Source organism: Pseudopodoces humilis, chromosome 5 (genome assembly GCF_049639895.1).
Source record: "Pseudopodoces humilis isolate 2021_Gansu_Grassland_sample_001 chromosome 5, ASM4963989v1, whole genome shotgun sequence".
NCBI lineage: Eukaryota > Metazoa > Chordata > Aves > Passeriformes > Paridae > Pseudopodoces > Pseudopodoces humilis.
Window position 1 is genome coordinate 34,791,626 of NC_142204.1, and position 27,991 is coordinate 34,819,616.

General features: G+C 37.6%; 1 protein-coding gene across 1 annotated transcript in view; it reads right to left on the reverse strand.

Annotated features, from left to right (window-relative positions):
* Positions 1-22,778, reverse strand: part of OTOGL (otogelin like) — an 89,451-nt gene extending 66,673 nt beyond the window's left edge. Inside the window, exons 1-16 of the mRNA XM_005519540.2 lie at positions 22,700-22,778; positions 21,688-21,727; positions 20,552-20,600; positions 18,419-18,476; positions 16,624-16,722; positions 15,835-15,989; positions 13,075-13,196; positions 11,715-11,920; positions 8,910-9,037; positions 8,169-8,275; positions 5,843-5,949; positions 5,027-5,152; positions 4,232-4,340; positions 3,970-4,016; positions 2,487-2,632; positions 758-881 (exon numbers count right to left, since the gene is read on the reverse strand). Coding sequence (XP_005519597.2) covers positions 758-881; positions 2,487-2,632; positions 3,970-4,016; positions 4,232-4,340; positions 5,027-5,152; positions 5,843-5,949; positions 8,169-8,275; positions 8,910-9,037; positions 11,715-11,920; positions 13,075-13,196; positions 15,835-15,989; positions 16,624-16,722; positions 18,419-18,476; positions 20,552-20,600; positions 21,688-21,727; positions 22,700-22,778 — 1,702 coding nt within the window. The remainder of the gene's footprint in view (positions 1-757; positions 882-2,486; positions 2,633-3,969; positions 4,017-4,231; positions 4,341-5,026; positions 5,153-5,842; positions 5,950-8,168; positions 8,276-8,909; positions 9,038-11,714; positions 11,921-13,074; positions 13,197-15,834; positions 15,990-16,623; positions 16,723-18,418; positions 18,477-20,551; positions 20,601-21,687; positions 21,728-22,699) is intronic.
* Between the last annotated feature and the right edge of the window lie 5,213 nt (positions 22,779-27,991).

Here is a 27,991-nt window from a genome sequence, read left to right on the forward strand (position 1 = left end):
AAGTTATCAATCAAATTATGAATCAAAACTGTCAACATAGAGCATAACTGAGCTATGAAGCTCATTGCCATAGAAAGCCGTGAATGCCAAAAATAGTACTGTGACTGGACAAATTCTATGAAGACATTACTGCAATCACCAACGTAGGACTCCCTAAACTCTGTTTTGCTGAAGGCTGGGTAAGAATTTTACTCTACTCTTTCAGAGAGAGACTAAAATTTCAGTAACTGGTCATTGTAAATTTCAAAATTCAGCAATATCATTTCTATCCTCAGTGCTTGATTTTACAACGTGCTTTTAAGGCTGGTTTATTTTACTATACTTTCTGAAAATGTGAAGTAACCTGTCTGAAATCACAACATAAGTCAGCAGTGAAAATCAATATAGATCTCATGGAGAAAATAGATTCTATTCCATTCTATTTAGACTAAAAAGTTTTAAACAAGCATCAAGGTCTCTTCACTTCCTTGCTTTTTCTTACCTCTCTGCCCCTAAACACAAACAAAATGAGTGAAGTTTCTAGGTACTCTAAGATAAGAAATGCAATGAAATGAGGGCATAATGAAGAACTGTTTCACAGACGATAAAAGTAAATTTCTATAATTTTTACTAATGTTCTAAGAAATAACTGATCATGTGCTTTTATAAGCTATGTTTAAAGAAATTCTTTCTTCATAGACTGATATTATTAAAAAGTTCTGGAGCATATAAGAGACAGAGTAAGAACTCTGGTAATTCTTCTCCATACACTTCTTACCATTGAGGTTAAAAACTTGGTTAGGGACAGTTTGGATTTGACCATATCTTGTGAGAGTTACTTGTTTCCTCACATCATCTTCAAGAACTAGTGTTATAGACTCAATGCAGGCGTGGTCAAAGTTCTAAGTAGAAAAAAGTTTCACCATCAGAAACAGCTAATGATATTAATATTATTGTGGAAAATAGAACCAAACAAACAGGGAAAACAAACAAACAAACAAACAAACAAACAAACAAACAAACAGGGTGGGGGGAAAGCATATAGAAAGGAAATATCAGAACTGCTATCAGGTAAATCAGCTGTAAACTATTGCTCAAAGCATTAAACAAAGCACTCAAAATTGTATGTACAACATAATAAAATATTTTTTATGTATAATCTCTACATGCTAGGAGAATGCATTTTAGCTATTATGGCAGTATAATAGTAAGTGGACAGTGGTCCCCAGGTACTGGTACTGGGTTCAAAATTCTATATTTGCATGGCCACCCTGGGTACTGCTCATTGATGGGTTAACCATTGGTAGAGCAAGAGTCTGACCCTATCTAATTAAGCTGCTGCAACCAGAGCACAAATGCAGCAATGCAGGAAAAAGGAACTTTGGCACACATTAAGGTGTTTCTCACCTTGAAATGTAGTGATGATTTCTGATTACAGACAAAAAGGATATAAATTCTCCAGTATTACATTACAATAATTAATAAATATCTGACTATTGAAAAATCATGACCTATAAACTATGTCACACACACGCCATTTTAGTGTGCAATCCAGGCAGAATTTTTGAACCCAAGTACAGGACAAAAGCCAACACAGAATTAGTTGAAACCAAGTGTCTTATGCTCCCCAGGGACCCTTCTGTTTTCATCCAGAAACTTTTCGAGGTGCCTACAGTTGTACAGAGCATTATTACCAGTGGCAACCTTGTTTCTCAGTGGCTACCTAACCAACCATTTCATGCTTGAAGCCAGTTGAAATACAGAAACAGTTGTCTCAACACCTATGCAGAAGAAGGAGGTGCTTACAAGAAAGGCAGAGAGGCACCAGCTCATAATCAAGCTTTTGAAAGGAGAACATGAGAGACAGTCCCAGAGCAGGGCATTGCTCCCTGCTGAGGTGTTCAGTCATCCCTGTCCTCAGCACCTGGTCAGCTCTGAGTCACAGTCTCAAAGCCCCGTCTCCTGAGAGTCTAACAGCATCATTAAATCCACTCTCACAGATAAGTACTCTTTATAAGCACCTTTATTGCTAAAGCCTGTTGTTGAATGTCTGCCAAAATATTTTCAAACAAGTATGTGTGGTGCCTAGTTTCAGATGGTTTTCTGAAAAGCATTGTTCCAACAAATTAAATATAAGATATCAAATAAAAATCTAAAGCTACAAAAAAAAAAATCTTGCCTAAATAGTGATGTATTAAACCTACAGTGCTGCCAACAGCAGATTTTCCAAAGCCTGACATCTGTTGGTACCATAACTAAAGGTGTTTATACAACTTTAATGTGCATAAATGAGTAACTCTTTAGACTTCATCCCTCAGAAGCTGCAATAGTTTTTACAAAGGGCAATATAACACGTTGCAACAAAATTACAAAATACAGCTGTAAGATGAATTCCGTTTATATTTTCTATTTAACATAACCAAGTAGTTTACATTAGAACTCATAGAAGACTGCCTGAAATATGGATGAACCTGATTGTTTCAACATTTCAAAAAAATGTGGCTTACCTGTCCACAAGGTGCTTTTTGTAAAGTGATTGTGAATTTGTTTTTTCCAGTGCCTTTTACCAAAATGTACTGGCAAATCCCAAGAAAGGTAAAATGACGTCCATCAAATGTTGTGAAATGAGAGCTGCCTATGATGGAGCACTCAGCTTGAGAGTAAAAGTATAAAGAATGTTCACTTGCACAAGAATGTATCATTATTCTGCAAATTATGTAAGAGAGGAAAAAAAAAGAAACTTTCTCCTGATTTCTAAGTATATAATCCAGACTAACTTTAATCTAACAATAATGGCATTTAGAAACAAATTATGCTAGAAACATTATTTCCAACGGGTACTATCTCATAAAGAACACGTCCATGTGCAGCATCTTTTGTCTCTAACTAGGTGAGATGCCTATAATTAAAATACAAAAGACAATTCAGAAGTATCTTAGAATTTTTTCATCATTTTTCTTCCATGAGCCAGCATAAAAGAGGACAAGCCTCTTTCTCCATCCTTCTAGGTATTATGGAACTGCTTGTTACCACAGGTATGAAGGGGAGCAGGTGTCATCAGGGCACACATTTTTGGGGTTTTTGCAGTTCAAATCAGGAATGCACTGCTGAAGCAAGTCTCCAGCTCATGCCCACTTACTGCACTTTCATTCACACTATGAGGTAGCATCAGAGCACATGAACTAGATCCCTCAGTGGGAGCACATCTAACTTGCTCCCACTACTAACAGCAACTCAGACCCTGGGACCAGACCAAAGTAGTCATAATGAACCCCTCGTATGCACACACAACACACACAAGACACCGAGACTGGTTCTCAATGGCAATTCTTTTACATTACAGATCCACTCTGTCAAGCCTTGCTTAACAACTGCTAAGCCTTATTACCTCATTCAAAGAGGGCTCCTTAATTCGCAAAAAAATCTTTTACACAAGCTTCATAATATAATCTTGTCTGAGACAGACAACTACCAAGGCATTTTCACCACCTGCATGCTGCATGTTCCTCTGTGTAACTCACTGCAGAGACATACTACCTTTAAAGATACGGATCATTATTCAAATATGAGTTGCTATTACAAGAGAGAAATCTATCCCATAGCATCAGAATGATGGTTTTCTTATTACTTACAATAAAGTTGCACCTACAAGTGAGGAGATCCTTATGCCTGGCCTAGGTACTGCACAGGCAGTAAAAATACACCATCTGTGGCAAATAACACTGAGCATAAACAAGAGATAAAAAAAAAGAAGTGGAGGTAGCACACTGAGGCAGGGGAAGAAAGAGGGAAAAGTCAGGATGAGTATGATCACGCAAATAACAGCTCCATTCCAGCTGGCTCACAGCTACTGTCAATATCCACCTGTTTAATCTTTCTTCCTAAATTGGCAGCCAAAAGCCTTGGATCATATGTCTTATGTTCTCTTGTCTTCATAAAAGTTTATCATTTTTGTTATGAAGTGAGAAAATAATCAAGAAATACAAATACCTGGACAATCATGATCAGTGCAGTTCCAAATGCCACCAACACAAATACTAAAAAGAAAAATCACAAAATAGAGAAATAGTGTTCTGATCTTTAGCAAGACAAGTAGCTTTGAGTTGATGAATATACCTTGAATTCACAATGAATAGCCTGTATATTTTAATGATACACATACAGTAGCTATTATTTAAATTGTGTGACTATGATGTTAAACTAATTATGGACAGTAATCCTAGAGAGATGAAACACACAGGCTTTCACATACCAGTTGCTACATTCTTGTTCAATTTTTGAGCCTACAGGGAAAGCAGTTCCGTGATAAATACAAGGACAATTCGACAAAGAGATACAAGTTCCATTTTCCATAATGAGACCTATTGGGAAAGAAGTTAATAAATGAGATCTAAAACAAATTAACAAACCCTGAATCACTGCTCTTCCCCCATCTGACTCAAATATTCCAATCTGCCAGAAGGTCATGTCATCAGTCTTAAGCAACTACCAGCAAAAACAGTTGCCCAGTGAGTACTGAGAGCTCAGCTCCCTATTAAGAAATTGTCACTCTGAATTGTTGCGTTATGAAAAATGTCTGCCTTAACCACATAAAACTGTACAGACTAAAAAATGAAAGGACTCTGAAATCTCATTATTTTTAGTCTGTCTAGAACTAGAACAGTTCATAGTCCAGTCAATAATTTTTGTCCAGTACAGGTCTTAGGAACTTTGGTTTCTTGTACAGAGCATGACACATTCTGTTTAAACAAAATTTCTATGGAGTTTTGAATAATTCAAATATAGTAGACTAAATCTCCTACAATCTTATTGTAGGAAGCACTAATAACAGCTCCAGATTTTAACTGATATTGCATGCTGAGAGACCTTTGTAGATATATGTCTATCACAAAATAAAGAGCAGTATCACAGTGACAATAACAACAGCTAGGGCAGAATTTACAGTATTCATAATTTTCAGGCTTTAACCACAGTCTATTTAGACATCATTATGATGTTGGATACTAGCTTTACACATAGTTTTTTAAATAACACTAACAATATTTACCATCTGGACAGTAACAGCCATCTAAACAGTGCAGATTGCTGCCAAGACAATCTTTTTCAAATGTGCAAGTTGGTGGACAACAACTGATACAGTCACGGTGAACAAAGGTGTCTTCACACTTCTCAGCTTAAAAAAAAACACATGATATATTGAACATTAGTGCAATTTCTCTTTCCATGCTAGAAAACATTGCTGTCAAATAAACATTGTGCAGTTCTTCTGGTATAGGCAGGTAATCAGATCAAGTGGATGTTCTAGAGGAGTTATAACTGATGAGCTATGGTGAAGCTCTTGTCAATATTTAAGTCTTTCTTTAGCAAATCCTTGTATCATCTGTCCAAAATAAGCTATAGCTTCTGTGACAGGGAAACATATTCATATCTCAGCTAGTTCTAAGCCTTGTGCATGAAACTGAGCTGCTATTGATGGGTGGTAGTGATAACAAGAAGGAGCTGGATTAACTAAATTAATTCTGTTACAGGGCCAGTTGAGGCTGAAAGGTCTTCTGTGACAAAGACCAACAACAGATCTCCGCAGATGTCTCTTTGTCCTAGAACATGATCAGCACACATGATGTTCCAAGAAATCCACAGAAACATGAATTTTGTGTGGATCTAAATCATAGCACAATGGCATTAAAATATTCCTCTAGCAAGTCATTGGCTTCACTGTTTGCTAGCAAGAGTGAAACTGGCTGATCAGCTTGAGTATCAGGTTTGAGTTTTACAAGGAAAAATGTTGTCAAGATGGAATACTTGAACTGAATACATGGGATATCTCAAAGGTCGCATAGCATGCTTTATTAAAGAGTCTTACTACAGGCAGGAAAGTCATCCCTCCAGTCCCGCACTGGGGACCCAGCGTGAGAGCATGCTCTAGCGTACTCTGTCACTGCCCTGCAGTATGTTTCATCGTCATCCACTCTGAAATGATAAATAAAAAAATAATCAAGGAACACAAATCCCATCTACAAATTTCTGCCTTATGACATGGCACCGGATATTTCACGCATAGCTGACACCACTTGGTCATAAAGGCACGTAGGGAACATATAAAAAAAGAATGAGCTATACTGAATATACCATTGTGGCTTTATCATTTGATCTCACAAGAAGTTATTTCATTTTAATATTACAACAAGGAACAAAACAACTAGTCCATTACTTTTAAAAAGGGCTGCTTGAGGTGAAAGAGAAATAGGACCTTTTCGTGAAGACAATGGACAACTCAGCATTCTCAAGATCCCCATCTCAGGCCTCTCCCTCCTGCATGATGGAGAAACTCTGACCTACACTGATAAAAGACTTTCTGGTTCAAGTGAGAACTTCAAGTCTCCAATTGCCTTGAATTTAGATGAGAAGAACCTTATTAGTGGTCTTCTGATCTTGTGTTGAAGTTCTCAGAGCCAGAAGTATTATCCACTGAATACTGTGGACAGGCTCAGGGATTTACAGCACAGCCTTGGGCAAAGACAATATTTCTGCCTTAGTCTATACAGAAGGAGCTGTATAGTGCATTTTTGCCAGAATGAAGTAAAAAGACATTCATTAATGTTTAGGTAAGTTCAAATTTCATCCAGATGTAAGTCACGTGGTGAAATAACACCAAACTTTTGTTACTGTGAAAGTTGAACTTGCAACATTCACTGTGGAAGATTTGATGCCAAAATAAACTAGTCATAAACATGACATTTCTATTATAAGCATGTTTATGACAGATCAACTGAGTTTGCCTCTCAACACACAGGATCATGCTTCTAAAATTAATTGTCTTAAGAATATGTTATATTATGTTTGTGTTCTGCTTTCAACACATCTATTATCAAATCAAACACCACTATACTCTGTTACAGTGATCAGTCTCTCCCACTCTCTTTATCTAATCCAATTAAATGGGTCTTAATAGGAAGAATACTTGGCCTATACTATGGCCACACAAAAAGCCTTCATAAACTGACACTAAGCCACAAGAAGAGAGGTCTCTTTTATAAACAAAATAAGCCGAAATTAATTAAATTCCGAGACACACATACTTCAAGGTTTTTAACATTCACAAAATTCACATGAACACACATCAGATTGTTCACAAAAAATCCAACGCTCCTTAACACCCCAGCACTGATTCAATACCCTACTTGAAAAAACTAGTTTTCATTATTCTTCAAAAGTCACAGTAAATTCCTGAGTTATACAGAGACCCTACAGAAGCAACTCATCTCTTTTCTGAGCAACATCAATGTTTGCCTACAAACACAAATTCTTCCATCTTGACTCTACGGTAAAATCAGAAAACTAAACATTCATCAGAAATTAAATTAAAAAGTAGTAATGGATTATACTGAGTGATCCTTATGTTTAGTCTTGTGATCCTTTCTGTGTGTTTTTGATTAAACTGGTGATACTCTGAGAATTATATACTCTGCAAAAAATCCTCTTATTTCTGACAATTACTTCTCCATTTGAAAACCTTACTAAAAAGAAAATGGTACATTGCCCAATTATCTCTTCAATTACTGCAGTGTAAGTTTAACTTGAATGACAAGAACTAATCAGGAGTCTGGAGAGCTCAGGGAAAAATACCAGGTTGCCTACAGTGCCAGCATCTGAGGGGGTGTGACTCCCACCAAAGCAAATGAGTTGAATTTCTTTTGGCAGCTCTGAATTAAAATAAATGGCACCATTTTGTAAAAATTCTACTAATTTGAATGATAGTGGTTACTCATAAAAAAACAGTCCAGGCTGTCTGACAACTGGCCCAGCTCCCCCAGTATTGTTGAGATTTCTTCCTAGTATCATCTCTGTGTAGTTCTGTTTCAGGGCCTCCAGATACAAGTTTCATGGGTTTTTTGTGACTAGCAGCTCATCTTATGTCATGAGTGATGCTCCATGAATTTACCTTCCACTTATTTGTCTAGTGTTTCCTTGAATCTGTGTAAGCCTTTAGCAATCAAAATATCCCTTGTCAGACTTGTTCTGTGCCCTTTGCTCCCACACAAATCACCCCCTGAAAAACCCTGTCTCTTTCATTTTGAACTTGGTTCTTCCCAACTTCCCTCAGTGTTCTTTCATTCTGGTCCCACACAAAAGACTGAGCATTCATTTCATATGTCAAGATCAAATACACAAGAATTCCAGTACTTTACCTGCAAAGATCATTCATACAGCTTGAAATATAAGAATACGGATCTATACTTTCATGACAGCTGAGAAAAGGAAACTGTAGGAATATTTGGCACTTGAAGAATATGTCCTGTGCATTAAGGAGAAACAGTAAATGGAAGTTAGCCAAAACTTTCTGAACAGGCATCATTCTCTTTAGCTTTGTTTCCCCAACCTAAGGTCCTTTATATCCCCATTAAAATTTGAGCATGGTGCTGTCTCAATTTACTATTATATCTCTTTCATTATTCTTCCTAAAATTTGTCCTCTATACGTTGGCCTGCTTGACTGCATGCTGGTCCTAAACCACCTGGGATGAAAAAGTGTGAAATTACCAAGAAAAGCATTTTGTGTCAATGCAGTAGCTGACCTGCAACTATTTCTGCAGTATTTCACAGTCACTAAAATAATGAGGTGTAAGATGCCAGAACTGGAAACTGAGCCCAAGTTTAATGCAGTAATGAAGAGCTCTGCCAGCAGACTGGTGCCACTTGGCACATCCAATCTGAGCCTTTGTACTTTTAAGCTAAACGTATGAAGAACTTCAGGCACTCCCTAGCAACAGCCCTAATCTGAATCTTTCCCAAAGCCTCAATGCATTCAAGGCTTTTTCAACATCGTGTATATTGTTAGATTCTTGTACCAGCAGTAGCAGGGAAGATTAAGAAAATAGATGCATACATATGCATGGATCTATGTATATACATAAAATATAAATATTTTACCTCAGTGGATTCTGCATTGGCTGAGCAAGGACTGGAAAAATCTGAGGCAGTAGGGACACAAGTTATATCATCTGAGGCTTGCACAGCCCAGCTATTTGCAAATTCAGCAATGTCTTCTGTATATTCACCTACTGCATAAAAACATTGGGAGAGCAACAATTAAAAAATTCTCAGCACAAAAACATAAGACAGCATTTCACAGCATGAGTCATAAAGAAAAATAATAACTTTCCTTTTTATTTCAGGTTGTATTTTACACTACACATAAATAAAAATATTGAAAAATACATGACAAGGTGTTGGCTTGGGTTATTTTAAGTGCAATAGCTGATAATTTCATAACAAATATACAAATAATGACAAGTATAAGGGATTGAATACTTAAGAAATAATATATTTCTTTGAAGAAATTGAAGACTTTCAACATGTTTCACAAAGGTCAGTTAGTGCTATTATCTCCCTCCTTTTCCCTTATTGTGGAAGAGCCCTACAACACACACTCAAGATGCCCAGGTCTCCTCACAGCATGAACATGGGAGAATTAATGAACAAGATGCATGACTGGAAGTCATGGCAACAGGCTTAGATACACAAACATACAAGAAGGTTGGCAGTAAAAAAAACAGACACAAAATTTCCATATACTAGCAGCAAGAACTAAATTTTATATTTCCTCTGCATTCTTAATTAGTTTTAAAAGGGTATATTGCCTCCACTTTGAAGAATCTGACGTTAATTGTCTATGCTATGCTATGGTTATGTATATCTACACACAAGTAGGAGACAAGATATTGAAATGAAATCATCTAGAGGGTTTTTCCTTTTCACAGAGCTGTACTACAGAAAACTTAATCTAACTTCTAGCACAAGAGGTACAAAGTTGGACACTGCAATGTGGAAAGCCACAAAGCACACTAATGAGATATATATACTTGGATCTCCACAAATAAATTCCTATAAGCTTCTAACCTTCAGTCTGTTTTACTTATAAGTGAAGGAGACTTAAAATGTTTCTTCCTCTCTGACAGAGTAGTTCTTTCTGCAGAAAACCCTTCCCAAACATAAAAGGCTGGGATTTGATCTGGAGGTGAACCTGTCGATATAACTCTTCTTCTATTAAAACATTAAAAATACTTAATGTACTTTTTTACATGGCTTAAAAAAAAAACAACTTCTAAGTCTTTAAAAAATACCACAAAATAAAATCATTGTCCTTGAAACAGTTCTATACACAGATCCAGTCTTGCATATTAAAGCAATACAAAGATGACATTAAAGGTGAAGATCAGGAAACAGAAAATGATGTTTTTTTTAAACTGTACTTTGGAACGGATTATGATATGCCTCTCAGTAGCTCATTTATTTAAGCATTACGAATAATGAGCATTTGGACACAGGAAGACTCAGGATAGATGTAAGAACTACCTTTACACTACTCAGGGAAGTAGTTTAGCTGGGAGAGAGAAATCATTATATCAAATGATTGATAAGATTTAGAAATTCTTAGAAAAATGTTGCAGCTTGGATCTGAATTAGCAATCTGTTCTTGTGAAGATCGCAGAATTTCATGCTTTGAATTTTCAGAGTCAAGGCACCATTTATACAGCTGGTTCAATATTAAAGTGATTCATTTGTCTCTCAGTTGTAAACTGCAATTATGCTATCATTTCTGATAAAGAAAAATGCTAGATGAAATTATCATGGTGAAAAAATTTAGCTCCAAAAATAAAGACAGGTATGAGCTGGAAATCTTTTATAACAGATAATGCATCTAAAGATACTGAAATTACTGAATTTGAAAGATCACATGAATTCATTATTTCCTCCAAATATTACTTTTCTCTATTATTACACATCAGCAGATTAAACTAGTTATTAAGCATACTGTACTCTGGTGTGCAGAAGTCACTGCACAAAACTTACTGCTCTTATGGCAAAAAAAATATAAAAAATTTATATTCCAGCAGATTTTTAAGGACTCTGTAAAGACAGGTATAATGAACATCCCTTCCCTAAGGAAGTTTAAAAGCTCCACTACCAACCATTGAAAACAGGGAAAAAAGTTACTGTGGGATACCTCTTGTGATTTGAGAACATGCAGAGCCATGGGACTAGATTCTCTCAGCAGTTAATGGTAACAGTAAGATAATCTTATTTTGTTTGTATAAGAGAGTGAGAAAAATCCTCACATTTTCAAGCTTGTTCTTGTTCTTTTTTTTTTGTTCTTTTTTTATTCACATTAGTTTCAAGTAGGACAAAAGTCCCCATGAAGTCCTCCCTACTTAGGTTACAGAATACAAGTTTAAAAACTCATCTCTGCCTCAGACACTGCACAAAGCAGCTCCTCATCCCAGAGGGTAGTCAGAGGCCCATAGTCCACCAGACCAGCAAGGAGATACAAGGAACTCCCAGGAAACAGCTTGGAAATTTACTTATTTCAACTAGGATTATTACGATGCTGCTATAAAAGAATGACTCAAGATGTTGCTCTTCCCTCCATCTTTAAACACAGAGAAAAACATAAATATTTGTTTATGTATTTATTGTTTGAAGGCATTTTTGTCAGCTAGGATAAACACACCCCAAGTGCTTTGCTGAGCAAGACTCTTAAATGCACATATAAATACTTTCTTGAACTAGGACCTTTGCATCTTTAATGAAGAAGAGAAGTAAAAGTAGAGCAGATATACTATTTTACTGAAATAACTGACACAGGACTGCCTTTTTCCAGCATTATATTTATACAGCACTGTATTTTAAATGAACATGGAAACTGTTCACACAAAGGATAAGCTATTTACTTACTATTTTGAAGTATCAGGTCATCATATTTATTGCCATTAAAATTTCCACAAAGGCCACAAGATTTTCCCTTATGATCTTCTGTCAGCTTAATATAAATACCAGAGTTTCCATCCCAAGCAAGAGAAAAACCAAAGGTAGTCTTCACCAGAATATAATCAGCCAGTCTCTCAATGAAAGCATTTCCAACTGTCTGAGGCAATATTAATCTAGAAAAATATAGTCTACATCAAAGATCTCAGATGAGATGAGATGAGGTTCATGCTAGAAAAATACCACATCACCTTCTAACTCAAAAAACTCTTTTTCCTGGGTGTACACAGTCACTCCGTTCAATTCTTCATCATGTTTTTACTATCTTATGTTTACTTCTCTGTATCAACCATCAAAAATGAGGGCTTTCTGTTGTATACACCTATCAGTTGTACAAATTATAGGCTTGAAAGAATAATGCATCTTTACTTTCAAAGCCTAGCACACCACATTGAGGTATACTTGAGTTCACTAGCATGCTGCATTAGGCAAGGAGCTATATGGTGCTATGGCCACCAGCAGCCCTTCTGAGCACTGGGTCAGCACTGGCTTAAACATCTGCAAATGGAGAAACTTGCAGTACAGAAAATACCACTGACAAAAAAGTTGTAGCTCTTCCTCCTTTGGTGAAAGACCACTGGACAATAATAAGCACAGATCTATTCCTGGTCTTCCAAAGTTGTTCTGTTGGGTTGAACAGTATCACCATAGCGACCATTCTCAGATACTAAAGGCATTACACAGGGGATGACAAAAGCCCCTCAACAACTTTCTTAAAATTTCTGTACTTTATCTACCAGTAAAATATACTTATGATAGTCTTGGGCACATCTTTTTACTTACAAAAAGAAAGCTAAATTTGGAGGTTTGATGTACCTCAGAGATATTTTGTTGAGCTTTTTCCCCAAAGGGGCTCAAGATCTTTGTTTTAACCAATTCAGACTCATCTAAAAGAAGATCATGTCTTATATTAATTATAGTTACCAATAATAAATAATGATAGCCTTGTCACAATGCTGTCAGGATACACCAGGGATTAGCTGGGACTGGCTGACACAGACTTTGTAAAAAGCAGAGTGAATGATTGTTAAGTTACAGATGAGAAGCTGAACACAATAAATGCAGGGAGTGTATTCTATCCCCACTCAGGTATTACATCAGTACTGTTACAGCTGCTCACACTAGAGCTCTATCAGCCCAAATACAACAAGGGATCAATAGAGGTACAGAACAAATTGATTTATCTGGATTGTGAAAGAAGCATCCGTTTCCCAAACTCCACATTATCTTTTTGCAATAAAATATTAAAACTCACCATTAGAACACTTACCTGATTCCATTTTTTCTTACTTCATGTCCTGAAATCATTATTTCTTCTTGGTTTGAAAAAAATAAGCTGATGGACCTATGACAAGTATATACTGAGCCGTAACAGTGAGGACTGTTATGAACCTTTGAGGGAAAAAATAGACACAAAATTAGAATAAATGGTTGCCCTCAATAATTTTGCACCATTTTTATTAAATTCATTTGTGATATTTAAATTTTTTATGCTCTAGTTACTGAAAGAGGTTTACAAATAAATACCTAGAATATTACAAAGGCACAATGACAAAGTTATGCAAAACTCAAAGTTCACACTACACAATACTTCTGAGAAACACAGCAACTGTTTAATAGTGCATGCCATCACAGGCCAGTGGTCTAAATACTAGCGAGCTAGCTTATAGAGGCCAATGCAGGAGCTTGTTACTTGCACTGAAAGAACACCCCTATTTCTCTGTTTCTAGAGATCTGATCTATAAAACAGGATTACAAACCAATACAGAACCTCAGTGTAATAGCAGCGCTCTCCCTGCCAGCTGAGACTGGTACTAGCTTAATTGCAGCATGCCCTCCTGAACTGCTCAGGATTTCCTGAAATTTTGAAGTGCTCCCACGGATTACAGCAGGCATCTAAATTACATGGATCTGTTAAAATCCATTTTGCACTGGCTTTCCAGCACTGCTAATGGAGAAGGGCAGACTTTGCTGAAGTGTGCTTCTCTACAGCATAATGAGCCAGGGGATTGGTTTAGTCACATATCAACTTACCTTGCTTGAATACAGTACTCTCAGGACTTGAAAACTGTGGGTTTGTGTTTGAGCAAAACTTACACAGTTTTCATTAATCTCAGTGGGAATGAGCCACCCAAACCTGCAGGATGTCCTATAGTGCTTCAAAAGCCTATGAGCTCATTTTAGACATCACTGAAGAGAGAGAGGAATGTGTTTTGAATCTTAGATGCCTACCATTGCCCAGATTAAAATATAGACAGAGTTTAGATAGCTCAAATATGACTTCTGTTACTGTGTGTGTTATCATTCTCTGGGAAGGATGGGAATTCCCTTACCAGTTTACTGTAATGCTGTGAAGCATTTAATGTAATGCTGTGAATGCACTGTAATTGCAGTGCTGTGAAGCTAAATAAAATTGTAATTGGGAACATTTTACCAACATAGTGATGAAGGCTGTAAATGTAACTGTTTTGAAGAAAATATCTGTGAGTAAACACATATAGTACTCATGAATACTTGAATGAATCTTCTTTGACTGACACTAAATCTGGAAGTAAAAACCAGTTACTGTTTCTTTGGGTGAAATAAACTAAACCAGGAAAAACATTAGAAATTTTTACATGTATAAAGATGATCACATTAAAGACAACATAAAAGTTATTAGCCCTGGCAGATGGTTTCTATGTAAACCTGTCCCAAGACAGAAAAACAATAAAGGAAAATCAAAATAATTCTTATGTGTTCCTCTCTTGAGGGCAGATTATTAAAGCCAGAAGGACCATAATGTTAGGATTTGGCATGGATTTTTTCTCTCCATTGCCCAGTCAGTCTACAGTCTCACTTTACTTATGACTATGCTGAGTAAACATTTTCAGTTTTTAGTAAAACATTACATTAGTTCCAGCAATTGAATAGAACCTTCTCTCTTTCCAGAGCCACTGGAATACACTGGCATATTGATTCCAGATTTTAATATAATCTTGGACTTCACTACAACACTTTCTGAAAACCTTTTAGAGGTCACAGCTGCATACAGAATCCAAATAATTAAAATGAAATTGTGAAAGGCGAGTGTAACAGGGTCTCTCTGTAACTTAAGTAGGTAGAAATGCCAGTTTTAATGGTAGATTTAGTGAAGACTAAGTGCTGTTATCTGAAGGAAGAAGAGGTCATCTGTTTATAATTAAGAACAGTCCTCAGAGCAGAAATCAGCATCTAGATCTGCCATTATGCCTTTGACCACTCTATGCACACGGGCTCAAAATGAGGTCCTCTCTTGTCCCTTCTTCCCTGCCCAATTAGCACCAATCCCAACCATTGTGAATAAGGTAATGTAATGGCATTGTATCCTCTCCCCACAGTAACCATTAGCCTGACAAACAGGGCATCTATCTTCTAAGAGGGTATAGGTTTGAACTCTCCCTGACCCACAGTCATTAACCATGGACAGTCAGCAATTGGAAGAAATTACTAAAAAGAGAGCTTTCCATACACAGGTCAAGACGAAGCTTTTGAGCTGTTAATCTTATCTGCATGACGTAGAGGCAATCCAAAATTAGAATGCAAATCCCTGGAGGGGACAAGACAGGGAGCAAATCCCATTGGCCAGGGAGGCAGATCCTTATAGCGTGCCAATAGCTGTGAATTAGTGTTCCTTGCTAGTAGGCAAGTGATAGCTGTCTGCACTTTATTCAGCAACTCAGTGTTTTTACAGCCTGATAGCTGAAGTTTATTGAAGTTTCTGGGGTCTGGTTTAAAACCCACTTTTGGCCCCAGAAGTGAGAGAGCAGAAATCCCATTAAGGATCGGAGGAGTAAAAAGTACTATTTTTAATATGCTGACTCTTTTGATTATAATTTCATCAGTATTTTGAGTTACTGCACGTAGGTTTAGGCTTTTCCAGAAGTTTTCCACATTTCCACAGTTTTATATTCAAGTAATTAATGCCCAGTTCAGTACATTTATTGTCTCTCTACTTATTTATTTTATATTTACTTACATACTTATTTCTAGGGCATGTTTACATACTTACCCAAACAGTATACTGGGGTTCCAGAGTACTGCAGTCTTTTGCAAAAATATAGGAGCAATTTCCTGGGAAGTAGTAGTAGATGCCATCAAACGTTTCAAAATTATACTGTCCCCATGATTTGCAAATCCCATCTCGGTCCTTACCAGTGTTAGGTACTGAAGAGAACACACTGAGTTTACAAAGCATGGTCACCAAAAATTAGCAAGTACAAAAGATAAACTTATGTCTTCAACTTTAAACAAAGTCAGCACTCTTTTTTAATCTTAAATATGCAGTTTTAGCCATGTGAAATCACCATTAGGTTTTTTATTTGCTTCAGTGGAGACATTTTAATTACAAGTAGAGGCAAGAGATTTAGATATTCTGCACATCCTGGAAGACAACAGTTGATCCCTACACACAGCAGATTACAGAAACTAATGTATTTAAATAGTGGGTAATTTAATTTGCAATAAGCCACTGCTTGTTAAAAGAAATTAAGAAATGCAGTGTTTTTTTGGTTATTCAGCTAACTGTAAAAAAAGCTGTCTGGTTACTGATCTACTAGACAATGGTCTATCTGTTGTGGTATCTATATATCATTACAGCCCAAGTGCTGGAATGTAGGCATTTCTGATGTTGCTTTCTTTATGTCCCTAATGCATATAATTTTAATCCTCCTACTGCCCAAACGAGAGAGGCCTGCTACAGAATAATCAAAAATATGCTGGTATCAGTATATTTTTCAAAATCTGTATCCTAAATCTCGTTGAAAGCTGACACCAAACTATTTTGACCCAAAAAACTTACCAATTTGGCACCTGCTTCCTTGAGCCTGAAATAACTGACAGTCACAGTCACCTGCCTCTGTGCAGGCTGCTCCATTAAGGCACTCCTGGGGACATGAGCCTGTAAGCAAGCATTCCAGCCTTTTAGTAGATACAGTATTTTGCAAACAGGCTGAGAGATCCCAGCTAAATCCTCTTATTGTTAAATCGTGAGCCGCTATACTAGCTGAGAAAATTAACCAACAGCTATCACCATTTTTTAACATATGCTTAATTTTATCCTTCGTGTTCCTTGGTTAAAAGAGAAGCAAGGTTCTCATTTGGTTTGAGACTCATAAACTAACAAAGGAGCAAAAGGTCAACCTCCTCCAAGCAAACAAAAGGTCAAGTTCCCATGTAAAGAAATCAAATCCCAGTCTTGCTGATCTCAAAATATACCGGACACAGATCATTCTAATTCACTAAATTCAGCATAATTTATACATATATTCAGCTTCTCCCTCCTAAACATTACTGCAAATGGTACATTCAGTTTATGAACAGGCCAGAATATATATTTTAGAGTCAAAACCAGTCTTAAACAACCTTCCCCACATGCTAAAAAAAAGTCAGCTGAAAGGTTATTTCTACTTCAGAGGTGACTGGAGTCAGAGACTTTAGATTCCATGGGAATGGCTTGTTTTGTGTTATAATTAGTAATTTTTTTCCAAAAGCAGTTACATTAAATGGTTTTATAGACTGCTTGAAAGCTAAAACCTCCTTGTCCTTTACTAATCATCCATTGAGTTGGGTCTAAATCATTATTACCCAAAAGTGGAAAAGAAAGCTAGTCCCAAAGCAAAACTTCACCAGTTATTACACATGGTTGCTTGCTTTCTTGGAGTAGGACTCTACATACATACAAAAGCTTCCAATGTTTCTGATGGAAATTTAAAAAGCATCACAAAAGGCAGGAAGTAAATGAAATAAACAGGCCCTTCCACTCCCATTGAGGCACAGCAAAGCTGCTAGTGATATTAAATGGGAAAAAAAATGGGACCTTTACTCTAAAGGTACACAGAAGCTACCAGTGGTTAGGAATACCATCCATCATTGTGAAAATTCCTTTCCATGCTTAGCTTTGAATTTTTTCCATTTAAGAACTGCTTTCCAAATATACATAGGTACTCTGAAAATACCAACAAAGTGAAAACTATTGTTCCTATAACAGCACTAATGGGGAAATACTTTGTTGTTCTTAGAATTTTGAGTTGTAAAATTTCATATATTCATTTACATAGAAAACTGCAAAAGAAGCCACCTGCCCAGGCATTTTCCAAGAAGGATAGCAAAATTCCAACTGAAGCCGCATACAGTGAACTTTTCTGTAAACAATTTCTGTAACTTGAGCCTGCTTTACATGTTTGTCCAATGCTTAAATTCCTACAGGAGCAGCTTCATGCTCATTGCCTGAGTATTCCTTTCTCTTTGCATAACCAGTTATAAACCTCTCTGACGGACTTCCATCCTCTGACAAGACCAGAAAAAAAGTGGCAGAAATGAAAATTTGTAATCAAGCTAAACTTTAAAAAAACCCCAAAATCTCAAAAGATTGGTTTCATTAGCTGTCCAGATTTGGTTGTAAGGCCTTCTTTTGAAAGCACAATTTTAACTGATTTCTTTTTCCATATTTAACATGGATAAAATGAGAAAATGAGACAGGACAGAGTTTTGTAGGGACATGAAGAAGAGGGCTTCCACAGCCCATGGTAACACAGGGGAGGACAGCAGCATTTTCAGGGCTCTCTCCTCCTGCAGGTGAGCAGCACAGCACTGACCTCCTGGTGGACTTCGCATCAGGGCCCCATGATGGTGCAACCGAGAGGCAGCTTGAACCTGTCAGAGAAACATAAGAGCAAAATTAGGGTGTTTGTGGTTTACAAATTAATTGATAAAAGCCTGAGGCCTTGCACTCAAACACTGGGTTGGGACTTTTAATACAGAAGAGTAATTTGCATCTCAGCCAGTGCATGGCACAGTCATGCGTGCTGCTGGAGGGATTGTGCCTGGGAAGGAGAAGCACAGTGGCTTTTGAGGAGATGGGAAAGATACATCTGCTATGTGAGATCACTACTGGCTTCTCATCCATGCCCTCCAGTTCCAGTAAATCACCAAGGTTCCACATGGGAAGTTTTGCATTTATATTTCACTCAAATAACCATACTCTTCATAGTTGAAGAGCTCTTTCTATTGCTTCTGCTCCCCTGACCCATGCACTGTGCTGCACCCTGATCATCCCACTATGGCCAATCTAGTTGCAATGGATTTTGTGTTCGCCTTGACATCCTTCAGAATTGCATTTTGGTTCATCCCAAACAAAAGAGAAAGCTGATCTCTTTTCTAGGAGACCTTCCTTTTTAGGAACAAGGAGCCTCACACTATGAGGAAGCCCTGCATCTGGCCCAGCATTCTGACACTAAAGTTTGTTACCTCACATTTTCCCTTCCAAGAACTGATCCCATTCCAGACTGAAAGTACTCTGGGGCTTTTGCCCCCACTAGTCTGACTGGAAAGTTTACCAGGATGAAGTGCCGAGTACTTAAATATTTCCCGCTTACATTTATTCACGGCCAGTTTAAATCCCTTCCTTTATAAATCTGGTCCTTTTTGCTTAAATAGCTCTTCTTCCCTCTGTTTTTTTATTTATTTCTTATCTGATGTTCTATGAAAAAGCAGTTACCTTTCTCCAGCCCCCACAGACTTAAGTGCCAGCCTTCACCTGCTCAACTAAGTGAAGAAACTTTTTAGTCTTGTACGCTAATTTCTTTCTTCCCTCCTGACTCCACTCATTCTCCACATCTCAAGTTGGAACTCATTGATCCCAAAGTTAACAACAGTGTGCAAGGAACATTTTAGGGTTAGTCTTGCCAATATGTCTTACAATGACACAAAAATCTCCCTTTTCCAAATGGAAATATGCTGTGGGATGCTTCCAAGTAGTACAATCTGCTTAAAATCAACCTGAAATAGATTTCATTGAATCACCACTTGGAAGGCTCCCTGCACCAAAATTATTCCTGATGCCCATGGTAGCTGCAGAGGGTCCCTTCCCTCCCTGCACAACAAGATCCATTTCCATTTTTCCCGATAGCGACTCCACGCTGCCCGCCTCAGAAAAGCTGCTTTTGGCCTTTGCATCATTTCACAGAGCGTCCTTGTTGCAACAGCACTTCCTTGCCGAGGGCCCTCCAAGAACACCTCCAGTCCTGCTTCTCTCAGAGGCTTGACTCCCCTTAGTGCAGTGCTTCCCAGCAGCTGCCTTCTGACTCGGTAGCGGCACACAGATCGCACAGGTCTTGGAGAAAATCACCCCTGGTTCAGCTGCAGGCTCCCTGAAACACCCCGAGGAGGGACGGCCTCTGGCTTCCTGCCTACCCCTTTCAAAGGGGTCATAACCCTTGGCTGGGCTCCATAGCCCAAGTGTGTACAAGTAGGGGAACAAGATTCCTTTATTTAGGATTGAATTTCAGCACAACATTGCTGGGATGCAGCACTGAGGCAGCGTGGGGTCAGGGCGATGGGAACCAGGGCTGGGCCAGAGCCGCCAGGGCTCCATGTCCAGGAGAGAGCCTTGCCAGTGGCGCCGCCATTGTGCCTCTCACAAACAGCTTTCCACGTCCTGTTCTCCGCCACAAAAGACAGAGATGTCCCAGGTTTATTTCCCGTGGTGTGTGTCAGTCAGCTCGGCAGGGCAGGTCGCTCACTGGGTGCTTTGCTCAGGGAGAATGAAGGCATTAGGCCACGGCTCAGGCTGGGTGAGCAGGTGGGGAGTAGCTGCTCCTCCTCCTCACTGTCCTCCTGTTACTGCAGCCCATCTTCCCACAAAGGGTCATTTGTAAGGATGGCAAAGGCCCAGAGCAGAAAAGGGAGGAGGGTTTCCCCACCCTCCTGCTTTTGGAGGTATAACCTACCTCGGCTGTTACAAGATCTCTTTTCTGTCGAGTTGCATTAGACTCATTTCTGGAAGAAAACAAAAAGGATCTTGTATTATCAAAGGTCCCTGGAGCAACCTGAATAAGCAAGTCCCCAGAGAGAAGTGTTTCTCTCTGATTACTATCACTTTATCAAAGAGGTCTTTCTTGGGTTAACATTTAAAAAGGTGATTCTTTTCTCTTTTTTTCTTTTTTTTTATTTTGTCCGTGTCTCATTTTACAGAATTGGACAGCACTCTGCTTGCACAGGGAGGTACCTAGAGCATTGGGGAGACATAAATAGGCAAAACAGACTTACACAACAAGATACAAAATTGTAAACCAGCTTCATATTTACTTCATGCCGCATGTCGGTGGCTACAAATTCCCCAGAGTGTTGCTTGAATATGCTCTGATGGTACTTTTGATAGCAAGAGATGACTCTCCAGCTGGAGCCAACTTTAATTTGTGATTAAGTTTAGAAGCAAGGGCATCAAACTATAAAACACACTTAGTTCTATCAACACTCCATGATGGCATATCATTTGACGTGCCTGTGTGTCCCCTGGATGTATTAGAAGTCATGAGACGCACAAAGCTACATCCAACTTGATGCCTTCATTGAAATTGATGGCATGGATCCCATTTAATTCAATGGGATCAGGAACATTGCCTAGTTTGGGTTTTGTTTGGATTTCAGCTTCTATGTGAAAATTTGTATTGAAAATGTTTATTTTAAGGCTGTATAGCACTTACTTCTCTGTGCTTCAAATAGCAGCTAGGATTTTATTATGCAGTTAAAACTGTAGATGGATACTCATTTAATGTATTTTTCCAGCTGTGAAATCATGATCTCATGCTGTTTTCATTCCATTATTCCTCTAAGCTTTCTCAAGACCATAGAAGCATCATTTTTCATAAGGACCTCCATTTTTCAGAGGACACATGCCCTTTGCATAAATACTTGGAAATGAGTTGTAAACATTTTGAAAGTGTGTTCTACATCCAACCTACATGCAGATGACATTTTACACATTGAATTCAAGTCTATATTTTACTTTCTATCTTGCACTGCATTGCACTTGCTCATTCTTATTATGTTTGTAGGACTTGACAAATAAGGAATAAAAACTTACCTCAAAGTTCTTCTCAAAACAGAAAGCTTGCAATAAGATCCTGTAGATTAAAAAATCATGACGGTAAACATTTTTTTCTACAGCATCACTCTGCCCTTGGCAAGCAATGTCAAGTTTAAAACCACGTTATTGAATTTTAGGGTTTAACAATCCCAAGTTTTCCAGGGCAACTTTGTACAAACTCTGCATCCAAGGAATGTAGCACTATATGCACTCCTTCCTAAGAATTTGATTCTCTCATACAGTCTTCTCCTGCAGGTTTTCATGGTTGTAATTCTGGTACATGCTACCATGAAGAAGTGAAAAGAGTTCATAGTTCTTTAGAGGCTCAGAACAAAAAAAAAAAAAATAGAACAGGTAAACAGGTAAAATAGAACAGGTACTCAGAGCTTTCCAGAATCAAACCTACGGGGTTATAATACCTTTCTTACTGCTGTTTGTAAGACTCAATTGTAAATAATTTTAAATGAGTCCATGCTTAAAACAAGCCAGCAAATAAACAAAACCAAACAAAATCACAAAAAACCTTTTTATATTACATTAGAAATCTTTGTAATTGTAGCAAGGAAACTATCTATAGGATCCAGTTGCATTATATAGAAAATAAGGTAATTTCTATAATTAGAAGAGCAATTATTTACCCTAGCAGTCTAAAAATGTTTAAACAATCTGCAGGTGCATCCAGTTCAAACCAAATCTTACCTCAATGAAAATTATTAAATGCTATTCATCTGAGAATAATAGCAATAAAGGTAAGAAAGTTAAATTTTGTTCATAAATAATTGTATTCTAACAAATTCAGACATAAAAATTACTCTTAAAAAAGATTTATATTTTAGTTTCTACACCTGTGAAAGAGAATGGTGATATATACTTGTTTAAACTGCATTTACAAATGCCAGCAAGGTTAAAAAAATATGATAGAAATAGAACTAGCTGTAATATTAAAATATTTAGAAAAATTTTTGTAAAAATTAGTATTACTACAAAAAAAATGGAATAAAATTCTTACCTTGCAAAGTGGACAGCAGTGAATGAAGCAAGAATATACTCCATGGTATCATTAAACTGAGCTTCCCTACAATGTTCATTTCAGTTTAAATTAGAAAAAGGGAATTTATCAAAATTAATGGCTTTGATTATATGGCATCTTACAACTATGTATTTCTACAGCGTGTTGAAATCCTTTAGAGGTTAGATAATTGGACTCATTACTCAAAATAATGCAATGTAAAAGAGGAAGGGAGCAGGAGACATCAAGCTTGGTAGCTACATACAGCTCCAGGAGCTTTGCGAGTGTTGCGTACAACTTCCTGGCTGCATGTCTCTCATTAGCAATGCATGGTAGCTCCTCAGCACAGTCTGTATTAGTTACACTTCCACCAGACCTGCGAGCCTTACTCCCCTGTTGAATTGAATTGGCCCTTTATAACCTAGCAGACAATGACAGAAATGTTGCCATGTCATGGTGGTTTGAGAGATCCTTCTGTCATCACACACCTTTGTGTGCATTGAGGCTTGAGTCGAGGGCTATTCTCTGCTCCTTAGTACAGCAAAATAATTTTGCAAGACACTGAAATAATACCACTGTATAAATTATAACTGCATGATTTTACATATTAATATATTGGTTTTTTTCTGTCCTGGAAGGAGAGAGATGAACTTCTATTAAATAATACATCTGGCTTTTTAAGAATATTCTGGGTATAGATTGCTTATAGCACAGAAGAAGGCTTCTCAGAGGATAACTATATTTTAGTTTTAATAAATCATGTTATAAAAATTTTGTATTAGGTAAAAGGAGAAAGAATTCAACAGGACCAAAGGGTTTCATTTCTAATTATTGTTAAAATATAAAAACATAATTTTACCAAAATTAAAAATTATCATGATTTAAAATAAAAGTCCCTTGCCTGCTTTACCATAATGTAAATAGAATCATTGAAAAGCACAGCTTTAAAAACACAAATAATGCTACTTGAAATTGCTGATGCTCATTTTATTTTGCAAAGCCTACCTTTTGCCTACCCTCCATTCTTCCTAGGAGGCGCTTTGTGAGACCCTCTGAGCATGCTGCAGAAAGAGTGGTTGGACCCAAGTAAAACTCAGAAGTTGATGGCCTCTCTTGGGTAAAAAGTTCTCCCACCCTTTCTTCTAGCCTTTTCTCTTTCCTGCTCCCCAGATGGACATGAGAAAGCAAATGAAAACTCAGCCAAGTTATCCAAGCATGGACAGGGACAAAACCCTGTGTCCACACAGCAGCCAACAGCACTGATGAAGGTTTGGGATTACTGGTGGCACAAGGGTACTTATTGCAAACTGATGTGTAGCACTACACTCTGTGTGGAGTATTTAAGAAGTATTTTTATTACTGTTGGATCTGAGAAGCTGACGTTCCTGTAGTTGCATTTCAAGAGCATTTTTTTGCTTTGTTTTTACTTCTGACTGGCTTTGGGCTGTTCCCATGGATTGGCTGTCTGCAGCTGGACAGCATCTCTCAGCTCAGTTGCACCTGCAGTATGCAATCCAAAACCACTCCACACCACAAACAGAAGCAAAAAAAGTGATTTCCTAGGTCATAGGGACACATCGATGTAGTCATTCACAGACTTTGAACCCTTATGTAAGAACTTATAGAAAATAGACTTTCACTATCTCATAAACCTACCGCCAAGACTGCTCTCAAGATGAAACCAAGTATTACATCTTCCAAATTTCATCATGAGTCAATGTCACCTTACTGTCAAGCTCGTTGAAGTCTGTTTTAGAAAGCGTTCAAAACTCAGGCTCTTTTGAGAAATCTGATCTGGGATTTCTCCCTTTCTCAAGACTATTTCTCACCATACTTCATATGCAGTTTCACAATTAAGTTATTGTTATATTAATAGAAATGAACTCTTTTGGTTTAACAGAAAATATATATATATATATCCAAAATAGCTTTTTTGTGAGTTTTGTTTGGTTTTGTGGGGTTTTTTTAACAATTTTTCAATAGCAAAGTTGATATATGTAGTATTTCCCAGTTGTTTAATTTCTAATATTTAAAAATAGGCCAAGCCTTATTAGCTGCAAAGGAACTTTGCAAGAGTTAAAGCAATAGGCTTCATAAAGTTTAGACATCTCAGCCCAAAGCAAGGTAGGAAACAGCTAAGTCCCAAGTGAATTAAGGATGTCAGCTAAGGAAAAAGAATTATTCAGCCAAGTACTCTGAACTGTAACTGTAAGAAGGACTATATTGAGATTAAAAAAATCAAATCAAATTATATCAAGGCAACAAAACATGTTATCTACGCAAGTATTAGAATACTCCCAGACTGGCACTACTGAAAAACTTGAACAGAAAAAAATGCACTAGAAAATAATTGCTTTTGTAAGAAAACAAGCACAACACAGAACACACTTTTCCACACTTTAAAAATGCCAGTGTTACATTCCTAAATTACAGATGTTTTCTTCAAAAATAAAATTTAAATATTCCAGTAGTAATATATTTGTACATTGAAGTCAAGATAAATTTTCTATAAATTTTCCAGCATGATGTTTGAGAGGACTTAAATATATAGAGGTCACAACTTTCATCAGGATTATAAACAACTGATAATAATTGCTTTCCGTGCCATGGGCACAAGATTACCCTGGTTTGAAAGTGGGCCCATTGTCATTAACAAAGTATGGTATTTTCAATGAAGAATTCAAGTGAGGCCACATTTTGTTGTGCACAGATGATCTTCCTAAGGATTAGCTTTGGTGAAACTAATGAAAGAGCTGGACAAGAGGCTGGGGGCATTTTCTCTTTTCTGAGAACCATCTCCCAACTCGCTCAAGAACCTTCCTAATGGTTTGAAGATCAAACTCTCACTATTTCTCTGGGGATGCGTTTCTCTGTCCAGAGTGGATGCTCAATGACAAGTGCTCGATTACCATCCCTGCAGAATCAGAACATAAGGAAAGGAGACATTTTTACAAACACATTCAAACTTTACAGTGGTTAGCTTCCCAATGAAGTTAAGCCCTCTAGTGGGTGATCAGTAAGGAACCTCTTAGAATAAAAATTTTCAGCTATCCAGGCAGACAGCAGTCCAATTCTACAAACATTCCTCATTTAGAAAGCAAGTGTGTGAGAATGACATCACTCTGCAGGATTAATGGGGCATTTTTATAGGATTAGAGTTCCGTTCAGAAAGCATTTTTATTATGTTAAGAGTCTTCTGGTTTAAGAAATCGCATGCAGATACCATCTCTGAATATATTAGTAGCAATGCAAGTTTTATTTTCAGTCTTTCCACAAAAGAACAGCAAAACAATAATCCCCAATTGTTAAAAGCTGTTCTGTGAGCAGAAAAACAGATCCATCAGGCTTCCTCATAATGGTGAAATCTACCCTTAAGGTTACTGGCATCATGTCTTCCATCTCCCCCTGCCTCATTAAGTTTCAGACCACAGCTTTGCACAATTTTGCATCATCTCTTTTCCTCTCCATCCCACAGATCTAACAGCCAGACAAGAATCAGCTTTGGACAAGCCACAGCACAGAGTATGTATGTGCCAACTGGCAGGCCAGGAAGCATTTCCTAAGCAATGAGTGAGCCATTACTTTTCAGTCACACAGCCAAACAACTAGAGACTATTTTCCCTCAGCTGAAGCTAATTAACATCAAGACACAAGTCTTCATAAAACTCATAGGAATTAAAGCGATCAAAATGAAGAGTTAGCTCTGCATAGCGTCTTTCCCTTGGAAAACCAAGCCAGGAGGCTGAGCATGGCAATTTTCAGCAGACCAGGAGCTTAGAGTGCAGGAAAGGGGGACTCAGGATAGCAGATCACGCATCTTGCCAAAGACGAATCTGGGATGGAGTATCCCATTTGCTTCGTGTAAAACCAAATAATCCTGGTATGTAAACTGGTGATAGAACATACTACACTCCCCTTTGCTTCAACAGAAGCATGAGAGGTTTGAATACGAGAATTGCACTTCTATTCAAATCATGGAATGCAGTTATTTTGTGGCAGAAACTGACAGCTAAAATGGGGAGATGGATGCAGAATTCCTTTTTTAGAAGGAATTTGTTTGCTACACATTTAACTCTTGAGTTACTCTGAGTATACTCTTCTACTAAAAAAGCAGAGATCTCATGACAAATGCTTAGCATTAATAAGAAGCTGTAAGCATCTGTTTTATCAAACTAGAGCAAAAGGGTGGATTTTACCATTCATTCCAATTCTCCAACACACAAAGGAAGCTGGCTTAACTTTGTGTTGACTGGGTACACTGAGAAAAATCTCCCATTACGCAAGTGAGAATAACATGCTAAGAGAAAGCCCAATAAAAATCTCAAGCACCAAGTTGCCCCTATGACAATCCCAGCACTGCCATACAAGCATACAGAGGCATTAAAATACCAGGTTTGGAGAGCAAGCAGTAGCTGGGCTCTGTGTCCAGCATTTCTTCCTCTTCCACTCCAAACTGGTTTACAAGCACAGGAAACAACAGCTAAGGGCTGTACTCACACCAGTTGGGTCAGGTTGTATCCACAGCCTTACTCCCTTAATTGCACCTCTTCCGAAGGACAGAATGAGTCTTCCAAAGACTCTTGATGGCTCATCCCACATTTCCTCAGAATTTCTGTCCCTGAGTAAACAGACAGGAACTAAAACTTCCCCTACATTTAATATGCACATCCTGTAGCCAAATTTTTGAAAATTACTTTTCAACTCACTTTTTTCACCCTTTCTTCCTCCAAGGCTTTCAAATTGCCTCACCTAGCTCATAACATAAGCTGTTACTCCTCTGGGCTTGTACTGTGTGAACACGTGGTTGAAGGATTAATTCCTCGGACCTAATCTTAAAATACAAAATTCTTGATTTATTTTTCTAAAATACTATATTGAAGTATTTTAAGTTTCCTACATTTAGATGTACCAGCCCAGGGTTCAGTCTCTGCATTTTCTGGTAATGCAAGAGTTAACACACCTCCCCTCCCCTGCCCCTGTAATTACTTTGGTTTTGACAACTACAATATGGGCAAAGACTGAAATTGTCCATGAACCACTCTGTTGTTTCATGTGCCTGCAAAATCCAGGATTTGAGACTTCTTTATGTTTGGATAACCACACATATTCAACAGAAGCTCTTCTTTACTCCTAAAACCCTACCTACCTATCCAGAATTACTATGAAAGGATAAAAAAACAATTGCCATCAACCCTCTGGTTCTACTGTAATACAAATAAATCCCTTTGTGTATCAATTTAACACACAGTGAAAAAAATCTATTCACTCAAGAAAAGGCAATTTAGAAACATG